At 48.1% G+C, this 22,414-nt stretch overlaps 1 protein-coding gene across 1 annotated transcript in view; it reads left to right on the top strand.

Moving 5' to 3' along the window:
• The first annotated feature begins 5,434 nt into the window (after positions 1 to 5,434).
• The window catches only part of Cmtm8 (CKLF like MARVEL transmembrane domain containing 8), a 49,075-nt gene continuing 32,095 nt past the window's right edge, over positions 5,435 to 22,414 (top strand). Inside the window, exon 1 of the mRNA XM_051140533.1 lies at positions 5,435 to 5,664. Coding sequence (XP_050996490.1) covers positions 5,518 to 5,664 — 147 coding nt within the window. The 5' untranslated portion in view covers positions 5,435 to 5,517. The remainder of the gene's footprint in view (positions 5,665 to 22,414) is intronic.

Here is a 22,414-nt window from a genome sequence, read left to right as displayed (position 1 = left end):
CAGGCAGATCTCTGTGAGTTGGAGGCTAGCCTCGTCTACAAAATGAGTCCAGGACATCCAGGACTACAAGAGAAACCCTGTTTCGAAAAACAAAAACAAAACAAAACAAAAAAAATGAACAAACTTGGAGGAGTCCATCTTCTTCTTGAGACCATGACCTTGATGAGATTTATTTATTGTTATTTGTTTGTTTTTGTAGTGCTGGGGATTGAACCCAGGGCCTTAAGCCATATCTACAACCTCAGGAAAAATTTAACTATATTTGTATTTTTAACCAGCACACCGTTATTATACATAGTACATATTGCAGTATGACATTTCAATACACGAATATGATGTGCAATTACCAGATCAAGGTGACCAGCCTATATCACCTTGGATGGCTGTTACTTCTTTGATGGGAAAAATCCAAAATTCCTCTCTCCTAACTCCTCGAATATATTGAATTAACTGTTGTCAATCACAGTTCCTGTGATGCAGAACATCAGACATTATTCCTCCTAGCCAGCTGTACTCCTATACCACGCAGCCATTGTCTCTCCCCCCTCCCCCATGCCCTTCTCAGACTCCATGAGATGCGCCCTTTAGCTTCTGCATTAAGTGGGAGGATGCAGCGTCTGACCTCTGATGCCCGACTTATGTCAGGTACTGTCCCTCCAGTGGCGTCTCTGCTGTGCAGGATGACAGCATTTCAGCATGACAGCTCATGATCGAGGCTCATTCTTCCCACTGTGTGTCCGGCACATTTCCCAGTTACCTGTTGATGGGCACCCGGGTTGTTGTCAGCTCTTCACTATTGTGAATGGTGCTGCACTAAGGATGAGACCGACCACAGGTGTTTCTCTGACACTGCCTACGTTCTGGGTGTGTCTGAGGGAGATTTAGCGAAGCTGAGAAGACTCACCCTGAATGTGGGCGGCCTCAAACCTCGGGTTGGGGACCTGGACAGAATAAAAAGGAGAAATCCAACTGATAAGCCACCACTTTTATCTCTGCTTCCTGCCTGTGGATACCCGTGTAGCCAGCTGCCTCCCACTCCTGCCACCGTACCTCCCTGTCATGGCGGACTGACTATATCCCTCCCCGAACTGTGCCACAGTGATCCCTCCCTACTTTAGGTTGCTTTAGTCAGGGACTTCACTTTTGCCTCTCGTGGTAGACAGCAGCTGCAGACCCCACCACACTGAAAGAGAGTCCAGCTTCATGGAAAGCGAGTGAGAACTCTGCAGCTTGTATGGGAGGGACACCTTTTGAACTGCCTAGCCTGGCCAGCTCCCAGCTGTGAGCATGCCTCCAACCCCACAGGGAATTGAAGAACCTGCCTGCCAAGCCTGACTGCAATTCATAGCCAACAGTTTCCTGAACAAATTAAATGCCCTTTTTTTCTTTTCTTTTTTTTTCCTGAGACAGGGTTTCTCTGTTTAGCCTTGGCTGTCCTGGACTCATAGTATAGACCAGGCTGGCCTCGAACTCACGGTGATCCATCTGCCTCTGCCTCCCAAGTGCTGAGACTAAAGGCATGCGCCACCACACCTGGCTTAAATGCCCATTTTTAAGCTGCTGATGGTCAGACTACTTGCTACACTATAATAGATAACCCAAACACATATGAATTTCCACTAGAGAAAATTAGTATAATTGACTGGGACCTTGCTCGGGTACTTGTGTCGTACACTGTATGTGTACATTTACTGGGCCTGGGAAGATAGTTGGTAGAAAAGAGAGCTTGCTGCATAAGCCTGAGGACCTGTGTTCAAATCCCCTCAGGCCGGGCGTGGTGGTGCACACCTTTAATCTCAGCATTTGGGAGGCACAGACAGGCGGATCGCTGTGAGTTCAAGGCCAGCCTGGCCTACAAAGCAAGTCCAGGACAACCAAGGCTACACAGAGAAACTCTTGTCTCAAAAAAACAAAAACAAAACCAAAAAATCCCCAGCCCTCATATAAAATAGCTTGTGCGCTAACTCCATTGCTGTCAGAGGTGGGTACAGGGGGATCACTGGGGTTTGCTGAATGCCAGTTTTACCTCCAGGACCAGTGGGAGATCCTGTCCCAAGGGAATAACAGGGAGAGTAACACAGCACAACACTGAATGTCCTCTCCTGGCTTCATATGCATGTCCTCACCCCTACCCACTCACCTTCTACACAAATTCACACAACCCGCACACGTGCACACACATTCTATACACATTCACACACTCTACACACACTCTACACACTCCACACTCATTCACACATCCCACATACATGCACATACACTCACACCCCACATATATGCACACACACCCCACATACAAGTATACACACTCTACATACATCTCACATACACACATGCACACACACTCCCACATACATGCACACACACCCCACATACATGGACACACACATTTGCACACTCCACATACATGCACACACACGAAAATTCCAATATATTTATTTGACTTTTTTTTGGTTTTTCAAGACAAGGTTTCTATATGTTGTCTTGTTTGTCCTGGACTCACTTTGTAGGCCAGGCTGGCCTCGAACTCACAGCAATCCACCTGCCTCTGCCTCCGGAGTGCTGGGATTTAAAGATGTGTGCCACCACTGGCCAGCTTGAGCAAGTAATTTTACAGGGCACATTTCTATATGGCTTCCTGGCTCTGACCCAAGTGGTTTGGTCTACAGTGGGGCTTAAAAATATGTGAATTTCCAAGGCTGGAGAGATGGCTCAGTGGTCAATAGCACTGGCTGCGCTTCCAAAGGATCTGGATTCAATTTCCAGCACCCACAAGGCAGTTCACAATGATCTGTAACCCCAGTTCCAGGGTATCTGACACCCTCATACAGACATACATGCAGGCAAAATACCAGTGCACATGAAATATAAACAAACAAATAAATTAATGAAATAAAGGCATGATGGGCACACCTTTAATGCCAGCCCTCTGGAGGCAGAGGCAAGTGGATCTCTGAGTTTGAGGCCAACCTAGGCTACACAGAAAAACCTTGTCTCAGAAACAAACTATATACATAATAATAATAATAATAATAATAATAATAATAATAATAATAATAATAAAACTTCAAGCCAGAAGCTAGTGGCACATGACTGTAATCCCAGCACTTGAGAAGCAGAGGTAGGCAGTGCCCCAAGAGAAGAAAGAAAGGAAGACTTTTTTGTTTCCATTGCAGGTGGGAGGGAAGCTGGGTCTCATTCTGTAGGCCGGCTTGGCCACAAACCCTCTACAGAGCGCAGGATGACCTTGAACTATTTATTTTGAGATAGGTTCTCTGTATCCAGGCCACCAGTGAGCTGCCTATGTAACCTAGACTCTTGTTTGAGACAAGGTCTCACTCTGCAGCTTCAGGTTAGCTTTGAACTCGTTAACTATCCTCCTGCCTCAGCTCCCCCAGTGCTGAGATAACAGGCATGAGCCATCACACTGGAATTGTTGGAAATCCTTGAAACTCCTGCCCCTAGGGAGGCTCCAGGGTTAAACTAACTCTTACTTTTTGTTTGTTGTTTTCCGAGACAGGGTTTCTCTATGTAGCCCTGGCTGTCCTAGAACTCACTCTGTAGACCAGGCTGGCCTCAAACTCACAGAGATCCACCTGCTTCTGCCTCCTGAGTGCTGGGATTAAAGACCTGTGCCACCACCGCCTGGTTTAAAATAGATGTTTTTGGTTGTAAACGGGGTTTCTCTGGAGCCTTGACTGTTCTGGAACTCACTCTGTAGCTCAGGATGGCCTTGAACTCACAGAGATCCCCCTGCTTCTGCTCACCACTGAGTGCTGGGATTACAGGTGTGCACCATCACAGCCGTAAATATTTGTGCTTTCCTTTGGGCTCCGCAAATAGGACATACTTTCTGACTACTCTTAAAACCTGTTATGCCTTCACTTTTAATTCAAAGCTGTATTTTGACTGGATTATTTCCTCCTCTGCTTGGTGGCTTCGGATTAAATGTTTGTTGTCACTCTTCATAAAACAGGAGGGGCCAGGCACAGGGAAGCAGACATCTTGCCAGATGCCCATCCATCAAAGCTCTTACCTTATTCTGGTTTGAACCACAGCTGTACCACTGAGGTCCAATAAAGCCTAGGCAGTAACTTCACGCTAACCACGCAAGTACCCAGAGTTCAGTGTAGCACTCACTTGACCAGCACACCGCTGCTCACTCAATGAGATGTCCACACTTGACCCCACAAAAGCATAGCTAGCTTGTCGTAAGCTTTACTATGCACAGATGGCCCCTTTCAAATTTGTTTGAAGCCAGGTGTAGTGGCGCACTCCTTTAATCCCAGCACTCGGGCAGAGGCAGGCGGAGCTCTGTGAGCTCAAGGTCAGCCTGGTCTACAAAGGAGTCCAGGACAGCCAGGACTACAAGAGAAACCCTGTCTCGAAAAACCAAAAACCAAAATCAAAATCAAGTTTATTTTAAACAAGTTGTTGGGATTTTCTCCCCCTTCAAGTCTAACGAGGACAGTCACAATTATATATCTTTTAGTTAGTTGGCTCGTTTTGGGGCTTTCGAGACAGGGTTTTTCTGTGTAGCCTTGGCTGTCATGGATTCACGTTGCGGACCAGATTGGCCTTGAACTCACAGATACACGTCTGTCTCTGCCTCCTGAGAGCTGGGATTAAAGGCGTGCGCCACCACCATCCGGCCAGTATGGTACATCTTGATGAGGGATCCGGAACATCACCTCACCTTCCATCTTCCTATCCATGCTCCAGCTAGTCCCCGCCAGAGTTGAGAATAGCGCCTGGAAGCGTCTGGCTCTCACAGTCCAGCGATTAAGTTTATTCCTCAAATTGTTCCCGACAGGAGGGGCAGGAAACAGCACTTTGGTGGCGGCTGCAGCGGAGGGGGTGAAGGCTGTCCAAGCGGCCTCGCATCGATCTCGGGTCTAAGGTCCGGTTGGGTCACAGTTCCAGCCTCCTCCCCCATCCACTTGGTTGTCTGAGTCCGGGAACCGCCACGTCCCTCAAGGCCTGGGTTCCTTAAGAGGCCGTGCAGCTAGTCCGGCCAGGTGGGAGGAAGCAAGTCCAAGTCTGGTGGCCCGAGGTGGGCGGAGCCTGATTGTGGGAAGAGCCAGCAGGGGTGCAACTAGGAGCGCGGATCACCCTTAGCGATTCCGCGCGACCCTACACTCTTGAGAGCTCTCAGTCCACGGAAGACAGGTGCAGTGGCCGCGCGGCGGCGCCCCCGAGGGGAGGTCCCCGAGTGCCCGCCCTCCAGCCGCCCCGTCTACGCCCCTCCCCTCCCCTTCTCTCCCCTCCCCTCCCCCCGCCCTCCGCAGCCACCGGTTGCCAGCGATCCCGCTCCGGGCTCCCCGCGCAACCCCGGAGCGCGCGCGACGAGTGGGGACACTCGCAGACCTGACCCTGGAGGCCACCCCATAGTGCCCGACTCCCACCAGCTGCGATTCCCTGGCCCTGACCCTGGCGCTGGCCCGCGACCCTGAGCCCAGGGAACTCTCTGGGTGGGGGGTAGGCCCCCGGGGACCCGGGCCAGCTCCCGGCGCGACGATGGAGGAGCAGCAGCGCGCGCGCTCTCACACGGTCACCACCACCGCCAGCTCCTTCGCGGAGAACTTCTCCACCACCAGCAGCAGCTTCGCCTACGACCGAGAGTTCCTCCGCACCCTACCGGGGCTCCTGATCGTGGCTGAGATCGTGAGTGCCAGGCCGGGCCCGGCTGGGCGGAGGGAGGCAGGTGGACCCGGCTTGCTCGCGCGCCTCCAGCTCCGCCCACCGAGCTGGCTCCGGTCTTCCCGCGGGCTCCGGGAACACTCATGAGCTCTGCCTCGACTTCTTTGTAAAGTGCAAAACTCACATCCAAGTTCTTTCGCCTTGGGGTCGCTTGGGGACCGACGGTTGTGACCCTCAGGATGTCTGTTGTGGGAGGCATCCCAGTTTGCTGGGGCTATTAGGATGATGACCTATCCGGAGAGCCAGATACTTGTTAGGCGGTTATTTATCTTGGGTGTCCGGAATACCTAGGGCCTCCCTCACCTGATCTCCACGTGCATGAGTCCCTGGGAACAAAGCTTTTCTCAAACCGACCCACTTCACAGTGCTAGGCTAGAACCCAGAGCTTCACGAACCAGGCATCGGATGCTCTACCACTGAGCTGCACCCCCAGTTTTAAATTTTTACCTATTATTAGTTATTTTAAAAAGAGAGAGAGAGAACTTTCCTGTTTCGTAATTATCTTTACGAAATTGACTTGTAGTCAAGTTGAGATGAATCAAGAACATTTCCCCGAGTAAATTCCGAGATTCTCGGCCTCCCTGAGAACCCGAGGGCTCCTGTACTGGACCTGAACACATCCTGGTGGGGGCTGGGCACGTGCCCGGGAAGGGGCAGGGCTTGCCAAGGTCTCCCTTGGAAGCCAGGCCTTCCTCCTGGAGTTCTGTTGACAACTAGAGGCGGCCACTGTCTATTGTCTTCTCCCTCTGTCAGGGTGTCAGGGTGTCATCCTGAGGCTGCTTGTGAGCTTGTGTAGACCCTGAAACGCTCCTCTCTGACAAGTAAGCGCATTTCACACGTGAAGAAACTGAGGCCCAGAGAGGAAAAGGAGTAAAGCTCCACCGTGGGGGTGGAGCTAAGAATCAGAACCACTTCTTGAGCTCTGCTCTTACTTGCTAAGGAGAGTCCACTTACACAGTCTAACGGGGTGGGGGTGGGGTCAGTCCCCTTTCTGTTGCATCTTGGACGCAAGGAAGCATTTGGGAGACTGATAGCCAGCCCATATAAAAGGTAGAGGGGGGGGTGTGTGATCGTGGATGGCTGAGACTTCTCAAGTAGAGAGTGGACCCATCTGAGAAAGCTTAAGCAACCACTGTATGGATCCCGGGAGCTTGCTGGCTCCTCCGCCTCAGATCCACCCCAAACCCACCGAATCAGCTTCCAGCTTCCACAGGAGGTTGGGAAAGAGCTGGCTTAGGCCCTCTCCCCAGTGCTTGGCCCAGCCAGCCCTGAGGGTATCTGCAGCCCTCATAAATAGCCAAAAGTATCAGAGTCACAGTGCAAGGCCTAGCCTGGTGTTAAAGGGCTCAACAAATATTTGCTGTGTGAGTGAGGGAGTTGGCAGGCTCTCCAGCTTCAGCAAACAGAAGCTCAAGTAACCGAGCTGGGTTTTCTGCGGGGTGGCTTGGACCACTACCACTTTGTGGTTTTAGGTGTGCAGTCCACATGCTCTCTGTTGTTGCGTGCCTTTTCAGAATCCGAAGACATAAAAGCAAAAGAAGAAACATAAAGGACCTGTAATCCCATCAGTAGACAGAACCGCGGTTGAAGGGTTGGCATAGGTCTCTCTTCAGGCTGAAGTGAACTTTTTGTTTCTCGAGTCAGGGTTTCTCTGTGTAGCCTTGGCTGCCCTGGATGAAGCTGGCCTTGAATTTACAGAGATCCGCCTGCCTCTGCCTCCCTGAGTGCCGGGATTACAGGGGTGCGCACCACCCTACCTGGCTTGCAGTGAACTTTTTGAGAAAGTTGGGAAACCTTGTAAATAAAATCCTCCTTAGTTACGGTTGTTTTTGGGTCTAAGCGTGTGCGCATGGGTGTGTGCGGCTGTGCTCATTCATCTAGGCCCAGTGCAGGCTGGGAGTGACATAAAGACGGCATATGAAAGTCAGAGGACAACTTATAGCGAGCAGTCTTCGCTTTATCATGTGGGCCCCAGGGTTTGAGGTAGGTTGTCAGGTTTGGTGGTAAACACCGTTATCCACTGCACCATCTTACCAGCCCCCCACCTTATTTTTTGAGGCACCATTTCTCGTTGACCCTCTGGGATCCACCTGTCTCAAACCCCTAACACTGGCATGACAGGTGTGTACCACCACAGCCTGATTTTTACAGGGGTGCTGGGAATCCAAACACAGCTCTTTATGTTTTTGCAGCAGGCACTCTTATCCACTGAGCCATCTCCAAAATCTGCACCCACCTTTGTTGAACAGAGATAACTGCCTATTTTAAAAAGTCAAATTATCCTTGAGCCCGGCAGTGGAGGTACATGCCTTTAATCCCAGTGCTTGAGAGGCAGAGGCAGGTGGAGCTCTGTGAGTTCAAGGCCAGCCTGATCTACAAGCTAGTCTAGGATAGCCAAGGCTACATAGAGAAACCCTGTCTCAAAAAAACCAGAATGAATAGTCAAATAATACTACAGGCAGAAAATAGGAATTTCCCTCTCTGTCTCCATACCTAGAGGTAGCCATATTCAAATCTCTTGGAGCTCTAATCATATGGTTTGTTTGTTGGTTGGTTGGTTTTTTTGAGACAGCCATGGCTGTCCTGGACTTACTTTGTAGTCCAGGCTGGCCTGGAACTCACAGAGATCCTCCTGCCTCTGCCTCCCAAGTGCTGGGATTAAAGATGTGAGCCACCATGCCTGGCTCTGAATCACATTTTTTATTTTATTCTGTTTACTTATTTGGCAGGCATAAGTGTGCAGGTTAGAGAACAGAAGAGGGAGTCAATCTACTATGTTGGGTCCCTGGGTTCAAGGCCCTTGCCAGCAAGCACCTTTACTGCTGAGCTACCTTGCTGTCTCTAAATAACACGTTTCTGGCGATGTCCCTTGGAGTTTGTTGCTGATCTTAGACACTGTGTGTTGCCTTTCCACTCCATAAGACAAAGCCTTGGCTTTCTTGGACTGTGATGGTTTGTGTAAGCTCAGATAACAATTTAAGTAATATTGATGCTTAGCTGATGGCACTGTTGGGGGAGCCTCAGGAGGTGTGGCCTTGTTGGAGGAAGTATGTCACTGAGGTAAGCTTTAGCGCACTCCCACAGCGCTCTTTCTGGTTCTGTTTGAGGTTTAACATGGGAGCCCTCCCCCCTCAGCTTCCTGCTTCTGATGCCTTAGGCCTCCTATATGGAGCCTAACCTTCCGGAACCATGAGCCTAAATAAGCTTTTCCGTAAGTTGCCTTGATCATGGTGAATTGACTAATACAGAGGCTATCTGATGCTCAGCCCTGCCTCTCTTTCACGCTAGCCATCAGGTGGCTTGGGTTAGCCCAGTAGGCAGTTGACCTATGACATTGTGGACACCTCACAACTGAGCTGTAGAGCAACTTCTATGGAAGTAGAGGCTGAAGGATCACGAGTTCAAGGTCATCCTTGGTTATGTAACAAGTTCCAGGCTAGCCTGTGCTGCATGAGTCCTTCTCTCAAAATCAACAGTTAATTTTTTTTTTTTTCTTCTCTGCATAACTATTACTGTGATGGGCTTTATTTGAGGATCTTTCTTCCTGTACACTGAGTACCTGTGTGTTCTCTCAGATAAGGAAAACTTAAGTTTAAGATTTCTTTTTCTTTTTCTTTCTTTTTTTTTTTCTTTTGGCTTTTTGAGACAGGATTTCTCTGTGTAGCCTTGGCTGTCCTGGACTCACTTAAGTTTAAGATTAAAAAAAATTCATAAAAAAATAAAAGTAACAAATAAAAATTGTTTTTACTATTCCAGTCTTTCCACTTTCTAAAAGTCTATTTATACTTTTTTCATCATTACATGTGGCCTACTGTTTGCACATGTTGGTTTTCTTGTGTGTGTGTGTGTGTGTGTGTGTGTGTGTGTCTGTGTGTCTGTGTGTGTCTGTGTGTGCATGTCTGTAAGTGGAGTGCCGAAGCAGGAAGAGGCCTTATGTGTCTTCTATCACTCTCTTCCTGTTTCTCTGAAGCCGAGTCTCTCCTTGAACCTAGGGCCTGCATTTTCTCAGCTAAGCTAGGAGCCAGGAGATCCCAGTGCTCCTCCTGCCTCTAGACCCTCGCAGAGGTGGGGTTATAGGTGTGTGTGTGTGTGTGTGTGTGTATTGCCCAGCTTGTCACATTGTAGGTGTTAGGTGTAGGTGTAGGTACTCATGACCTGCTCAACAAGGTGTCTTAGCCACTGAGCCATCCGTCCCTATTTGTATGGATGCCATGACAGTTTTGCAGGGTTTCTGGTGTTTAGAATTAAAGGAAGCACTACACTGATCTCCTCACCCTTGAACTTGAAGGTGAGGCGCTTCTGGATCTGGTTGACATGACAGCTTAAGGCAGCTGATCTTTCCACTCTTACCCAGTTGGTTTTCCTCCAGGGAAAGGAAAGTCCCTTAACGTAGAACTGTTGGCTAGAAAACATACAGGTTTAAGGCATTTGTGAACATTCTGAGGTTCCTCTTAAAGTCCCACGGCTCTATGCTGTCATAAGTAGTGTGTGCCACTTAGGCACACACTAGAGGGACTCTGTGTGTTCAAGATGTTGAGCATCACCTTAAATGACACAGCATGTGAGGACCCAAGTTCGGAGTCCTGGAACCCATGGAAATTCCAGACATGGTAGGGTATGTCTGTAATCACGGCCCTCCTACAGCGAGACAGGAGGGGGGGACTCCGCAGATGCTCTCAGGCCTCAAAAAACTGGACGGCAAAGCAGAGACCTCCTGGACCCACACTCAGGAGCGTACAGACAAACATACACCGTAACACCTCTCCGCCATCCTTCTCTGCCTGTGCATGCTTTTTTAGTGTGTGTGTGTGTGTGTGTGTGTGTGTGTGTGTGCGCGCGCGCGCGCGTGTGTGTGTCTACGCGCGTGTGTGTGTGTCTGCAGAGGCTGGGAGAGGGCATTGGATCTCCTGGGACTGGACTGGTCCTCTGAGCGCTCTTAACCTCTCCAGCCTCATGTGTCTTATTCTAAGACCCTTGTTTGTTCGTGAGTTAACTTTGGGATCAAGGTACAGCTTATGGGCTGTTGTGTGAATATCATGAAATATGGTGACTGGAGATGGAGGGCTGCAGGTGTGTTTCTGACTTCTGCAGTGCCTCCCTCTCTCTCTCTCTCTCTCTCTCTCTCTCTCTCTCTCTCTCTCTCTCTCTCTCTCTCTCTCTCTCTCTCTCTCTCTCCCTCTCTCTCTGTGAGCAAATTCCAGTTCCCTGCATCAGTCGTTCACATTGCCTGGCCTTCTGGGGTCAGGAGGGATAGTTGTAGCTCAACGGCTCAAGGCTGTGCCGCGGTAACTCTATGTTGAAACCAAATTCTAGGGGCTTCTTTCCTTTCACAGTTTTATTACAAGCTGGTAACGGCCCAGTACTTGACCTGTGAATTGTAGGATGCTGCAATCTTGTAACTATTACAAGCACTTGAAACAGAATAAAAGTGATTGCAACAATCGTTGTTAATTGAACCCTTCCTGTGACTTTCAAATGGATTATGGCATTCTTGTAATAATGTTAAGTCCCCTTTTATTTATTTAACTGTCACAAGCAAGGCTAGCTGAGGCAACACAGACTGGGTGGACTGAGAGCTGAGATCTAAATCTCCATCTTGTCAGCTCCTTTTCAGGGAGTGAGACATAGTTTCCATTTCACAGAAGTCTTCGGAGGGGGGACAAAAGGCCAGCAAGAAGGGGAAACAACAAAAACAACAACTTTAAAAGGATGAGCTATTGCCCCACACAGTGCTTCTTCATGGGCAATGTGCTCTTCGACATCTAGAAGGGGGGACAGGGGGAGTGTCTCGAACTTGTGATTGTGATCATGCTAGGGAATGCCCCTGCTTGGCCAGTGCCCATGCAGGCTAAGGCTGCCAGATGTCTTGAATGGGCGAGATAATTTCAGCACAAAGAGCTGCTATGGGCCTACTCTTCTCTGGTGAGAACTCTTGGGAAACCATTATTTACCTTTTGAGGTACCTTGTTCTAGACTTTCTTGAATTATACGCTGCTTAGTTGTCGTTGTAAAAAACACAGCCCGACAAACAACTCTACTTGTTTCTTGCTGTGGCCGGAGGTGGTTAATGGATTGTGCACCTGACGGGGTCCGAGCACCTGGGAAACAGCCTCTGGGCATGTCTCCTGGGAGGCTTACAGACTGGGTTAACTGAGAAGCGACAGCTTCCCCCTAACCTTGTGCCCCCTACCCCCCACCCCAGCACAGGCATCAGCATCCGTCCAGTGGGCTGAATCCTTAACTGAATCAAAGGCGAAAGCAACCCGTATACCAGCATTTGTGCCCTGCTTCCTGATTACAGATGCAGTGCCACCAGCTGCCGAACATTTCTGTCCCTCTGATGCTCTGGGCCCTAAAACTGAGAGCAGAATGAAACTTCCTTCCCTTAGTTGCTTAGTTACTTAGGTGTCAAATACAGTGGCCATCCAAACTCCATACTGTTGTCTCCCAGACTCACCCTCTCCTGCTGCCGCCCGAGAGGCTGACCAGTGGACACTCATAAGGAGTGGCCTTGAACTCACAGCAATCTGACGACTGCCTCTGCTTCCCGAGTGCTGGGATACCACCACCACCACCTCCCAGCTTTGTTGTATGTATTTTTAAAATGTATTCTTTCACAATTTTCTATAATGTACTTTGATCGTATTTGCTACTCCCTTATTCTTTCTTTTTTTTAAAACAGGGTTTCTCTGTGTAGCCTTGGCCGTCCTGGAACTCATTCTTTAGACCAGGCTGGCCTCAAACTCAGATCTGCCTGTCTCTGTCTCCTGAGTGCTGGGATCAAAGGCATGCCCACCACTGCCCAGCTTTTTCCCCCCCCTTTTATTCACTTATTCTCCTCTATTTATTTATTTATTTATTTATCTTTCTGATTTTGTGAGACAGGGTCTCACTATGTAGCCCTGTCTACACTGAAACTCACTATGTAGCCCAGGCTAGCCTAGAAATAGAAGAGATCTACCTGTGTCTGCCTCGTGAGTTTTGGGATCAAGGGAGTGCAACACTATGTTTGCTTTATTATTTTATGTGTGTGGGTGTTTTGCCTGTGTGCATATTTGGGCACCGCATGTGTACCTGTTGCCCGAGAAAGCCTAAAGAGAGAGAGAGATCTGGAATTATACACAGCTGTGAGCTGCCATGTGGGTACCAGAGCAGCCAGCACTCTTAACTCCTGGACCAACCCTCTAGGCCTCCTTCACTCCATTCTTAATGCCCACATAGCATCCCAGAAACGTCCAAACTCCTATTGCTGTATGTGTGTTTGTTTCCTTCTTTGAATGGCATTTTAACAAAACATCCTTTAAGCTAAATAAATCTCTCTGGCCTGGAGGTGGTGGCTCACGTTTTTAATCCCAGCACTCGGGAGGCAGAGGCAGGTGGATCTCTGTGAGTTCAAGGCCAGCCTGGTCTACAGGTCAAGTTCTGGGACAGCCAGGGCTACACAGAGAAACTCTTTCTCAAACAACAACAACAACCCCACTAACAAACAAGAATCTCTCCGGATCATTTTACGCTTAGAGTAGTTAGAATTCATTTAAAGGATAGGGTGGCAGTGCGTGCCCTTCATAAGGGGTGCCCTATGAGCATGGGTAAGGAGTTATTTGCCAGAGCAAGGGCAGCTTACCAGGGCTATACCACTGACCCTCTCCCCAGCAACCATTAACTGCCTGCGGCTACTAAGGCGGGGTAGGGCCTTTTGAGCCCTCGGTCAACTCATGATGGGATGATGGCCACCTAGTCTTGGGTGTGTGTTAAGCAGAAAGCCACAGCTGCTGTGAGTCTGGGTACAACAGCCACATTACATCCAGGCGACAGCTCTCTCTTCCCTGATCTCTAGCGCCTACATCGTTCTGCCCCTCCCCCGCTGTTCCCTGAGCCTTGGAAGGGATGGTGTTGACGCCCTCCTTTGGACTACACGCTCAACTAAGTCATTTCGTCACCAGCACTCTCTGCATAACCTTCACTCACCGCAAACCAGTGTCCCTGACCCAGGCTGAGGGCAGCACTAATCGATGGGTATAAATATAAATATTTAGAAAGTATGATGCTGTGTGCATTTAGCAAAATAAAAGTAGAAGGCTCCCCTCGGGGACTGGGTCCGCCCTAGCCATGTTTTTGTGACCAGGTTTCTAGTGCCAGGCACGAATTCTTAGCTTTATTGAGATATGACTCATTTGTAAAGTTGACCTTTTATAAGGTGTACACTGCAGGGGATCATGGGTGGTTATAGGTTTGGACAAACTGTCCCCATTAGCTAATTAGAGCTTCATCTCATTAAAGAGCATTGTGCCTGCTAGCAGTCACTCCCTGTTCTTCCCGGCCGACTGCCTCAGGGGTGGCGTCCTTGTGCACTTGCCTGCTCTGCACGTCACACATAAATGGAGTTCTAGAAACCTGTCAAGGCTGGCAGATCTAGACAGGGGGGTGGGTAGTGGTCTGCTCAAACTACTGTGCCAACTAAGGACAATGCATGCAGTAAACCTAGAACCCTTATCCAGAGCTAGCTTTTACTATGGAATACTACTTGGCTATTAAAAACAAGGAAATCTTGAAATTTGCAGGCAAATGGATGGAACTAGAAACTCTCATCCTGAGTGAGTTAACCCAGACCCAGAAAGATACGCATGGTATACTCATTTATAACTGCACACTAGCCCAACAGGGATGTTCCCCTGAAAGTCCTCACTTAGCAGGAGATTGGGATAGGTGCTGGGACTTCCTATTGGGACTCCTGATGAGAGAGGTATGGGAGAATGGGGAAATAGAAGGATCCAGAGGTTCCTAGAAACCGCCAAGAAGAACATCATGATGGGTGGATCTGGACCCAGGGGAGTCTGCTCAAACTATGGCACCAACTAAGGACAATGCTTGCAGTAAACCTAGAACCCCTATCCAGATCAGCCAATGGACAGCACATTCTCCACAGTTGTGTGGAGAGCAGACATGGACTCCGACATGAACTCTGGTGCCCCCTATTTGACCACTTCTTCTTGGTGGGGAGGCCTAGTGGCACTCAGAGGAAGGGGAAGCAGGCTATCCGGATGAGACCTGGTAGGCTATAGTCATCTGGTGGGGGATGAGGTCCCCTTCTGTCACAGACCTAGGGGAGGGGAATAGGGTGAAAGAGGGATGGAGGGGGGAATGGGAAGATAACAATTGGGATGTAATCTGAATAAATTAAATAAAAATAAAATAAAGTAAAAAGGAAAGCTGGGTGAGGTGGTGTGCACCTGTAGCCCCAGTGCTAGGGGCGGAGACAAGTGGATCACTAAGCTCACTGGCCCATTGATGAGATATACAGCTAATGAGAGACCCTGTCTCAAAAAAAACCAAAACAAAACAAAAACAAAAAACAAACAGGGTGTAGAGCAATAGAGGAAGGCGTCTGAAGTCAACCTCTGGCTTCCACACATGTACCCACAAGCATGTATACATGACACACACATGCATGCCATGCACACACACACACACACACACACACACTCCAACCAAATCAAAAGACACATTCATGCTGTAGAGTGTATGAGCATTTTTCATTTGTAGTCAAGTGCTAGTCCATCCCACTGATGTATGCATGATCTTGTTTATCCTTTGGCCAGTTAGCAGACATTCCGGGTGCTTCTGTATTTTGACCATTGTGAATGATGTGCTTGTGATACTTAGTGGACAAGCTTCTGCGAAAGACGGGGTTTTTTTTTTTTTTTTTGGGTTTTGTTTTATTTTTTTTGGTTTGGTTTTTGGTGTTCTTTTGGGGGGGTTTTCAAGGTAGGGTCTCTCTATGTAGCCTTGGCAGTCCTAGACTCACTTTGTAGACCAGGCTGGCCTCGATCTCACAGCGATCTGTCTGCCTCTGCCTCCCAAGTGCTGGGATTAAAGGCGTGTGCCACCACCGTCTGGCCGGATCCACTTTTCTTAATAGTGTTCTTTGACAGTGCACAGCTTATTTTGATGAAGCCTAGTTTTTCGTTTTTCTTTTCTTTTTTCTTTCTTTCTTTCTTTCCTTCCTTCCTTCCTTCTTTCTTTCTTTCTAAGATTTACTATTTATACAATATTCTGCCCACATGTGGGTGCCTGCCACAAGATGGCACCCAGATCTTATTACAGATGGTCATGAGCCACCATGTGGTTGTTGGGAGAGCAGATGGTACTCTTAACCTCTGAGCCATCTTTCCAGGCCCCCAGTTTTTCTTTTCTTTTCTTTTTTTTAACTGTTACAGGTTTATTAATTTTTATCTGATGTGTATGGGTGTCTTGCCTGCTTGTATGTATGTGCACCAGGTGTGTGCATGGTGCCTGAAGAGGGTGTCAGATCCCTTGGAACTGGAGTTACAGGCAGTTTGAGCCACCAAGTGGGTGCTGGGTACTGAACCTGTTTCTTCTGAAAGAGCAGCCAATGCTGTTAAGCACTGGGCCATCTCTCCAGACCCCAGTTTTTACTTTATGTGGTATTTTCCCAATTTCAGGAAGGCCTGATTAAATCAGACACTCACTCCTGCGTTTATTCCCCCTGTTAATTTTATACTTTTAGATCTTACATTTATGTCTGTGATACGTTTTGAAAATGTCTTCTATAGCATGAGATAAAGATTTCATCTCAGTGTTTCCACATACAGCTGTCTAATCGTCCCGGCACAGGTGCGGACAAGTTGCCTGCGTCAGCATAGCCTCAGCATCTCTAACATGAACTGTGCTTAGTGGCAGGGCGTATATACGTGTTTGTTTGCTTCCTTACTAGAGACAGTGCTTGGACTGGCCTCAACTCACTGTGTGGACAAGCATGATCCAGCTCCTGAGTTCTGGGCCTACAGGGGTGTACCACCACATCCGGGTCATGTGGGGCCATGAGGCAAACAACCAATCAACGGAGCTACACCTCCGGTCTTTTTGTCTTAGTTTTTGGATGAAGTTTCCCGGTGTGGCCCAGGCTTCAGCTCTCAGCCTCCAAATGCTAGGATTTAATACTACCACACCTAGCAGAGTCATAACATTAAAGAATATTAAAGGTTAAAAGCTATAGTAAGAGCCCAGCAGCGGTGGCGCACGCCTTTAATCCCAGCTCTCAGGGAGGCAGAGGCAGGCTGATCTCTGTGAGTTCGAGGCCAACCTGGTCTACAAAGCAAGTCCAGGACAGCCAAAACTGAAACAGAGAAACCCTGTCTCAAATAATAAAAGTAATAGTAATGATGATGATGATGATATTGAAGGTTAAAAAACTACAGTAAGGGCTAGAGAGATGGCTCAGAGGTTAAGAGCATTGACTGCTCTTCCAAAGGTCATGAGTTCCAGCAACCATATGATGGCTCACAACCATCTATGAGATCTGGTGCCCTCTTCTGGTGTGCAGACCAGAACACTGGAAACTAACTAAATCTTTAAAAATAAATAAATAAATAAAAGTAAAATATAAAAAACTACAGTAAGAACCCAGCAATGGTGGTGCACACCTTTAATTGGGAGGCAGAGGCAGGCGGATCTCTGAGGTCGAAGACAGCCTGATCTACAGAAGGAGTTCCAGAACAGCCAGGGCTATACCGAGAAACCCTTTGCGGGGCGGGAGGAGTGAGAGACCTGTGTATTTTACCATGCTCTGTTTAGTTAGACTTTGTAAAAGATTAATAGGATGATTTGGCCACAGCTGTGAGTAATGCAGCCACAGTGGACAGATTACATCAACTTCCATTCCTATAAGGCTTGAGTCAAAGAAAGCCTGAAAGCCACGGGGTGGCTGATTTTCCAGAGGTCTAAACTCAGTGGCCTGTGCCTTGGGTTTGTTTGTTTGTTTGTTTGTTTGTTTGTTTTTATCTAACCTGCCCTTTCCTTCTCATATCCCAAATCTAATTATAAGAAGTTCCATCTTGGTTTTTTGTTTTGTTTTGGTTTTTGCAGACAGGGTTTCTCTGTGTAGCCTTGGCTGTCCTGGACTCACTTTGTAGACCAAGCTGGCCTCGAACTCACAGCGATCCACCTGCCTCTGTCTCCTGAGCACTGGGATTAAAGTCGTGCGCCACCATGCCTGGCTCCAAAATGAGCTTTTTAAGGAATACTCAAAAATCAGTTTGTGCTTTCTAGTGGGCAGACGTGGGCTGTGTGTAGTGGGTGCATTCCACAGAAGTGATGCTGTGTCCTGTATCCTTCTCAGAGCAGGGCAATGAGAGGAGCAGGATGTCAGTGTCTCATGATTAACGTGGGGTTGAGGGTGTGACTCAGTTGGTGTAGTACTTGCATAGCATGGGAGCCCCGGGTTCCAGCCTCAGTACTGGGTGTGGTGGTGCAAATCTGTGTAATCCCTGTATTTGAAAGGTGGAGGCAAGATTATCAGGAGTTAAAGTTCATCTCTGGCTACTTAGTAAGTTAGAGCCCAGCCTGTGCTCCAGGAGATCTCGTCTCAAACAAACCAACAAACCAAACAAAACAAAGCAAAACCAAACTAAGTGTGACATTCCTTTCTGGGCAGAAATGACAAGTGGATTGAGTCTTATTCCTACAAGGTATCGTTAAGCTAACCCATTCTGAATGTCAAGGACCATAGACTTGCATAAATATTCCATCCCTACAGTTTGTTGCTTTCATTCATTACCACTGTCCACATTGGTAACACACAGTTATTTTCCATTAACGTCTACAGCTCTGTCATATTTCATCTTATAAGTGTGATTGGTCCCTTCCCTGCAGGTTCATCCTTCAAATGGTGTTTTTCCTTGCTGTCTTTCTTGGTCCTTTCTCTCTCTCTCTCTCTCTCTCCCTCTCCTCTCTCTCTCTCTCTCTCTCTCTCTCTCTCTCTCTCTTTCTTTCTTTCTCCTGTCTATTCTAGTGACTTCCCAGCTATCTCATGAATATTTAGTTTACAGGGTAATCCATAGTCTCCCCCAGCTCCTGAACAAAATGAAGACACTAGCACGCAGCTCAAATGACACCTTCACAAGTCATAGGCGTCCGTTAACTCACAGGGGGCAGCTACACTTCAAATCCTATCAAAACCTTCCCATCTGTGTGTGTGGTGGCACATGCCTGTAATCCCAGCACTCAGGAGGCAGAGACAGGCGAATCTCTGTGAGTTCAAGGCCAGCCTGGTCTCCAACGTGAGTCCATGACAGCCAAGGCTGTCAGAAAACAGAGCAAACAAAACACCTTCCCTAATGTGCTCCAACTTTTAGAATTTAACAGTTCAAAGTAGAGTGGAATAATGGACTAATTTTCTAAATTATGGCTTTTAATTTTTTTTTTTTCTTTCTTACTTTATTCAAAACAAACAAACAAACAAACCAAGGATCTCACTCTGTATCCCTGGCTATCCTAGAACTCAAATGTCGACTAGGTTGGCCTTGAACTCACCAAGCTTCTCCAGCCTCTGCCTCCCAAGTGTGCCATTATGGCCCGCTAAATATGGCTTTATAGAAGGCACCTTTACTGGTTTGCTAAGGAGTCTCAGAGACCTCATCTCTCTAAGACCAGAGCCTGTCCCCCTAAACTTTACAAATGCAAATTTTTCCTGTTCCATTGGTCATCTGAGGCCCCACCTCCCCTCCCTCTCACCCCCCACCCCAACACGTGGCCCTTATCACTAAAGAATATTTCACCTGAGACCTTATCTCTGTGGAACCTGGAAAGAGCCTGAACTACCTAACACACTTCTGTTTAATCTCCTTCCCCGCCTACAGGAAATAGCACCATTGCTTATCAGCAGTTGAGCCAAACTCACAGCCCTCATGGCTGCTTTCCCTCAGTGCTTTTTACGCCTCAGACCTCTCAGCTGTTCCCAGTTTTCTGAAAACCTTTTTCTTCCTCATTCTTGGGAAGTAATTACTCAGGTCACACAATCCTAAATTGACAGTTACTGTATTTGGTGTCAGTGCGTTGAAGGTGCCTTTCTTCTGTCTTACTGGTTTTGTGGCTGATATCCAAGTTGGCTGTGGTTGTAAACCTGCATTTCTTTCTGGTTTAACGCCGTCTCCTTTCTTTTTCTTTGTCTTTGTAAACAGCACCTTCACTACGATATGTCAAGCAGTGGAACTGTGTATTTAGCCATAGATTTGACTTGGATGATTTATCCTTCTATTGAAAAGACTCTCTGTTTAGTACTTAATTTGGTCTTGAGCTTTTGTTTATTTGAAAGAGTGGTCTTATGAAGCCCACGCTGACCGTGCGCTGACTGTGTAGCCAAGGCTGACTCCTGGCTTTCCTGCCTCAGCCCCCACGTCCTGGGATTGCTGGTGTGCGCTGTGCAGCCCAGTTTCAGGCAGGTTCTCTTGGTGTGTCCGGCATAGTGTCTTTCCTGTTTGCTTTTCCTCCTGAAGCCAGCTACTCACTGGGTCTCAAACTCTCCACCCCCCTCTTCTTCTTCTTCTTCTTTTTTTTTTTTCTCCTTCCTCTTTCCTTCTTTTTAATAATATTTCAAAGCCTTTTGTAGGAGACAGTCAGTGAGGTTAACTAAGTGGTATTGACCTTGCTGTCTCAAAATCTCCGCACCCACAAAGCGCCCCTGTTACCTTAATAAGCCATGCTTTCTTCGCCTTCTCCTGCCGTCTCATGCCTGTTGCCCAGTCCTAAAGTCTTCAGGAAGCCAACACATTTCAAGATTTATATTTTACTTATATTATGTGTGCCATGGATATTTGGGTGCCCATGTCGGCCAGAAGATGGTGTCAGATCTTTGGAGCTGAAGTTACAGGCAGTTGTTGTAAGTTCTCTGGTGTGAGTGCTGGGAACTGCCCTCCCCCCCTAGAGGAGCAAAATCCTCTAACCGGCTGAGTCCTCTCTCCAGGCCCTCTGGTTGGTTTCTGATACCTCACCTCACCATCCCCCACCGAGTGAGCACTGGAGGCTGAGCCTTCCCACATCTTCTCTTTCTTCCTCCATTCCTCCTCTGTTCGGAGGAGATTCTGGTCTGGGTGGACAGACTCCTTTAGTGCGGCTCCAGGGAGAACTTCCTTAAGGAACCGAGGACCCGAGGGCGCCCTTTCCACCTGCTGGCATTATTTATTTATTTCCTCGCCGCCCGAATAAGTAGCCAGCGTTTCCATGGTGCTGTTTTTCCAGTCCTGTGGTTAGAATTGTTTAATCTCAAAAAGAAGGCAGGCCTGTGCCCAAGATGTAACTCAGTTGGCAGAGCACATAGCACTGGGTTCCCGACTGGCATAAACCTATCAGAGTGGGGCACACCCGTGTTTTTGGAGGCAGAGGAACTCAAAGGTCAAGGTTAGCCTTTGTTACATAATATCTTCTTCATCATCATCATGATGATCATAATTTAATAATAATAATAATAACAACAACAATAATAATAATAATTTTTTTTCCATCATTACAGATGGTTGTGAGCCACCATGTGGTTGCTGGGAATTGAACTCAGGACCTGTGGAAGAGGAGCCAGTGCTCTTACCCTCTGAGCCATCTCTCCAGCGCTCCCCCTTCCAACCCTCCCTCCCCCCCATTAACTTTTTAAAGAACTGGGATGGGGGAAGAAAAGAACAGAATCCACTTTGCTGAGTCAGTTCTCTGGGACTGCCTTTGGGGTGACTAGATCGCACAGAAACTGTACCCATTGTCCCAAACACATGGCTCTGATCCAGTTGAATTCATTGCCACTATGTAAAAATCAGTGATCAGAAGATTTAGATTTCCCTTGGGAAACTGAACAGAGGTGCAATGCTGAGCCAGTAGTAATTATTGGGATCCAGGAAGGAGCTGACCTCTGCACTCTTAACAGAGAGTTGGGCCGGCATCATGTCTGAGTGCTGAAAAAGAGGATGGGTGAGTAAGTGGCCTATACCAGGCTGAAGCCTGTTTTTCTCTTTTGACAGTCAAATCATTTCCTGGGGGGTGGGGTGGGGATGTGTGTCAGAGGTGCTGGGGACCAGACCCAGGGCTTTGTGTGTGCTACCAACAACTGTTTGCTTGGTTTTTGCCTTCTCCCCCACCCCCGCCCCCCATGAGTACCATGTCTGGCACAACACTTTGTGCTTAGTGCACTAGTGGTCAGTACTGTTTGCTGAGTATTTGCTCAAAGGGACATACTTCCTGAAACGTTAACTCTCCACAGTGAGGTAGTTGGTGATGACGAGAGATGATGAAAATTTAATGGCTTAAATAAGATTAAATAAAAGGAATGCTGATGTCACACAAGTTTCAAGGAGCTGGGCTCATCATGGGGGGGTGGGCTGAGGGCGGGGCTGGTTTCCTTTAGATCTCTCTGGAATTTCTCTTTGTGGTGCAGACTTTGCACAGTCTCAATTATCCATATGGCTGGAACTTAAGGGTTTTGGTTTTTTTGTTTTGGAGTGTATGTGAAGTTTTTGTTTTGTTTTGTTTTTGACAGAATCTCATGTGTATTCCTGTCTGGCCTGGAACTCACTAGGTAGACCAGGCTGCCCTTGAACTCACAGAGATCCACCCGCCTCTGCCTCCCGAGTGCTGGGATCACAGGTGTGTGCCATCATGCCTAGCAGATGGTAACCAAGTACAGGAGGCGGTCCCCGAGTCACCTGGTTTGGTCACATGGCTGTTTCCACCCCTGGAGGTAGATGACTCCCCGACACCTGTCACCTGTTGTTGGATGTGGAGTAAACTCTCCCTGTGTTCACTGGAGGGAGTATGAAACAGGCCAAGACCTGTGGCATTTCACAGAGACCCCAGTAAGCCTTACAGGAAAGGGCTGGTGGTGAGCGCGGTGACATCCTAGAAGAAGCAGGATGGCTCCAATGACCCCCAGATGGAG

Source organism: Acomys russatus, chromosome 32, assembly GCF_903995435.1.
Source record: "Acomys russatus chromosome 32, mAcoRus1.1, whole genome shotgun sequence".
In the NCBI taxonomy this organism is placed as follows: domain Eukaryota; kingdom Metazoa; phylum Chordata; class Mammalia; order Rodentia; family Muridae; genus Acomys; species Acomys russatus.
The sequence above is the reverse complement of the archived record's forward strand: the minus strand, read 5'-3'. Positions and strand labels throughout refer to the sequence as shown.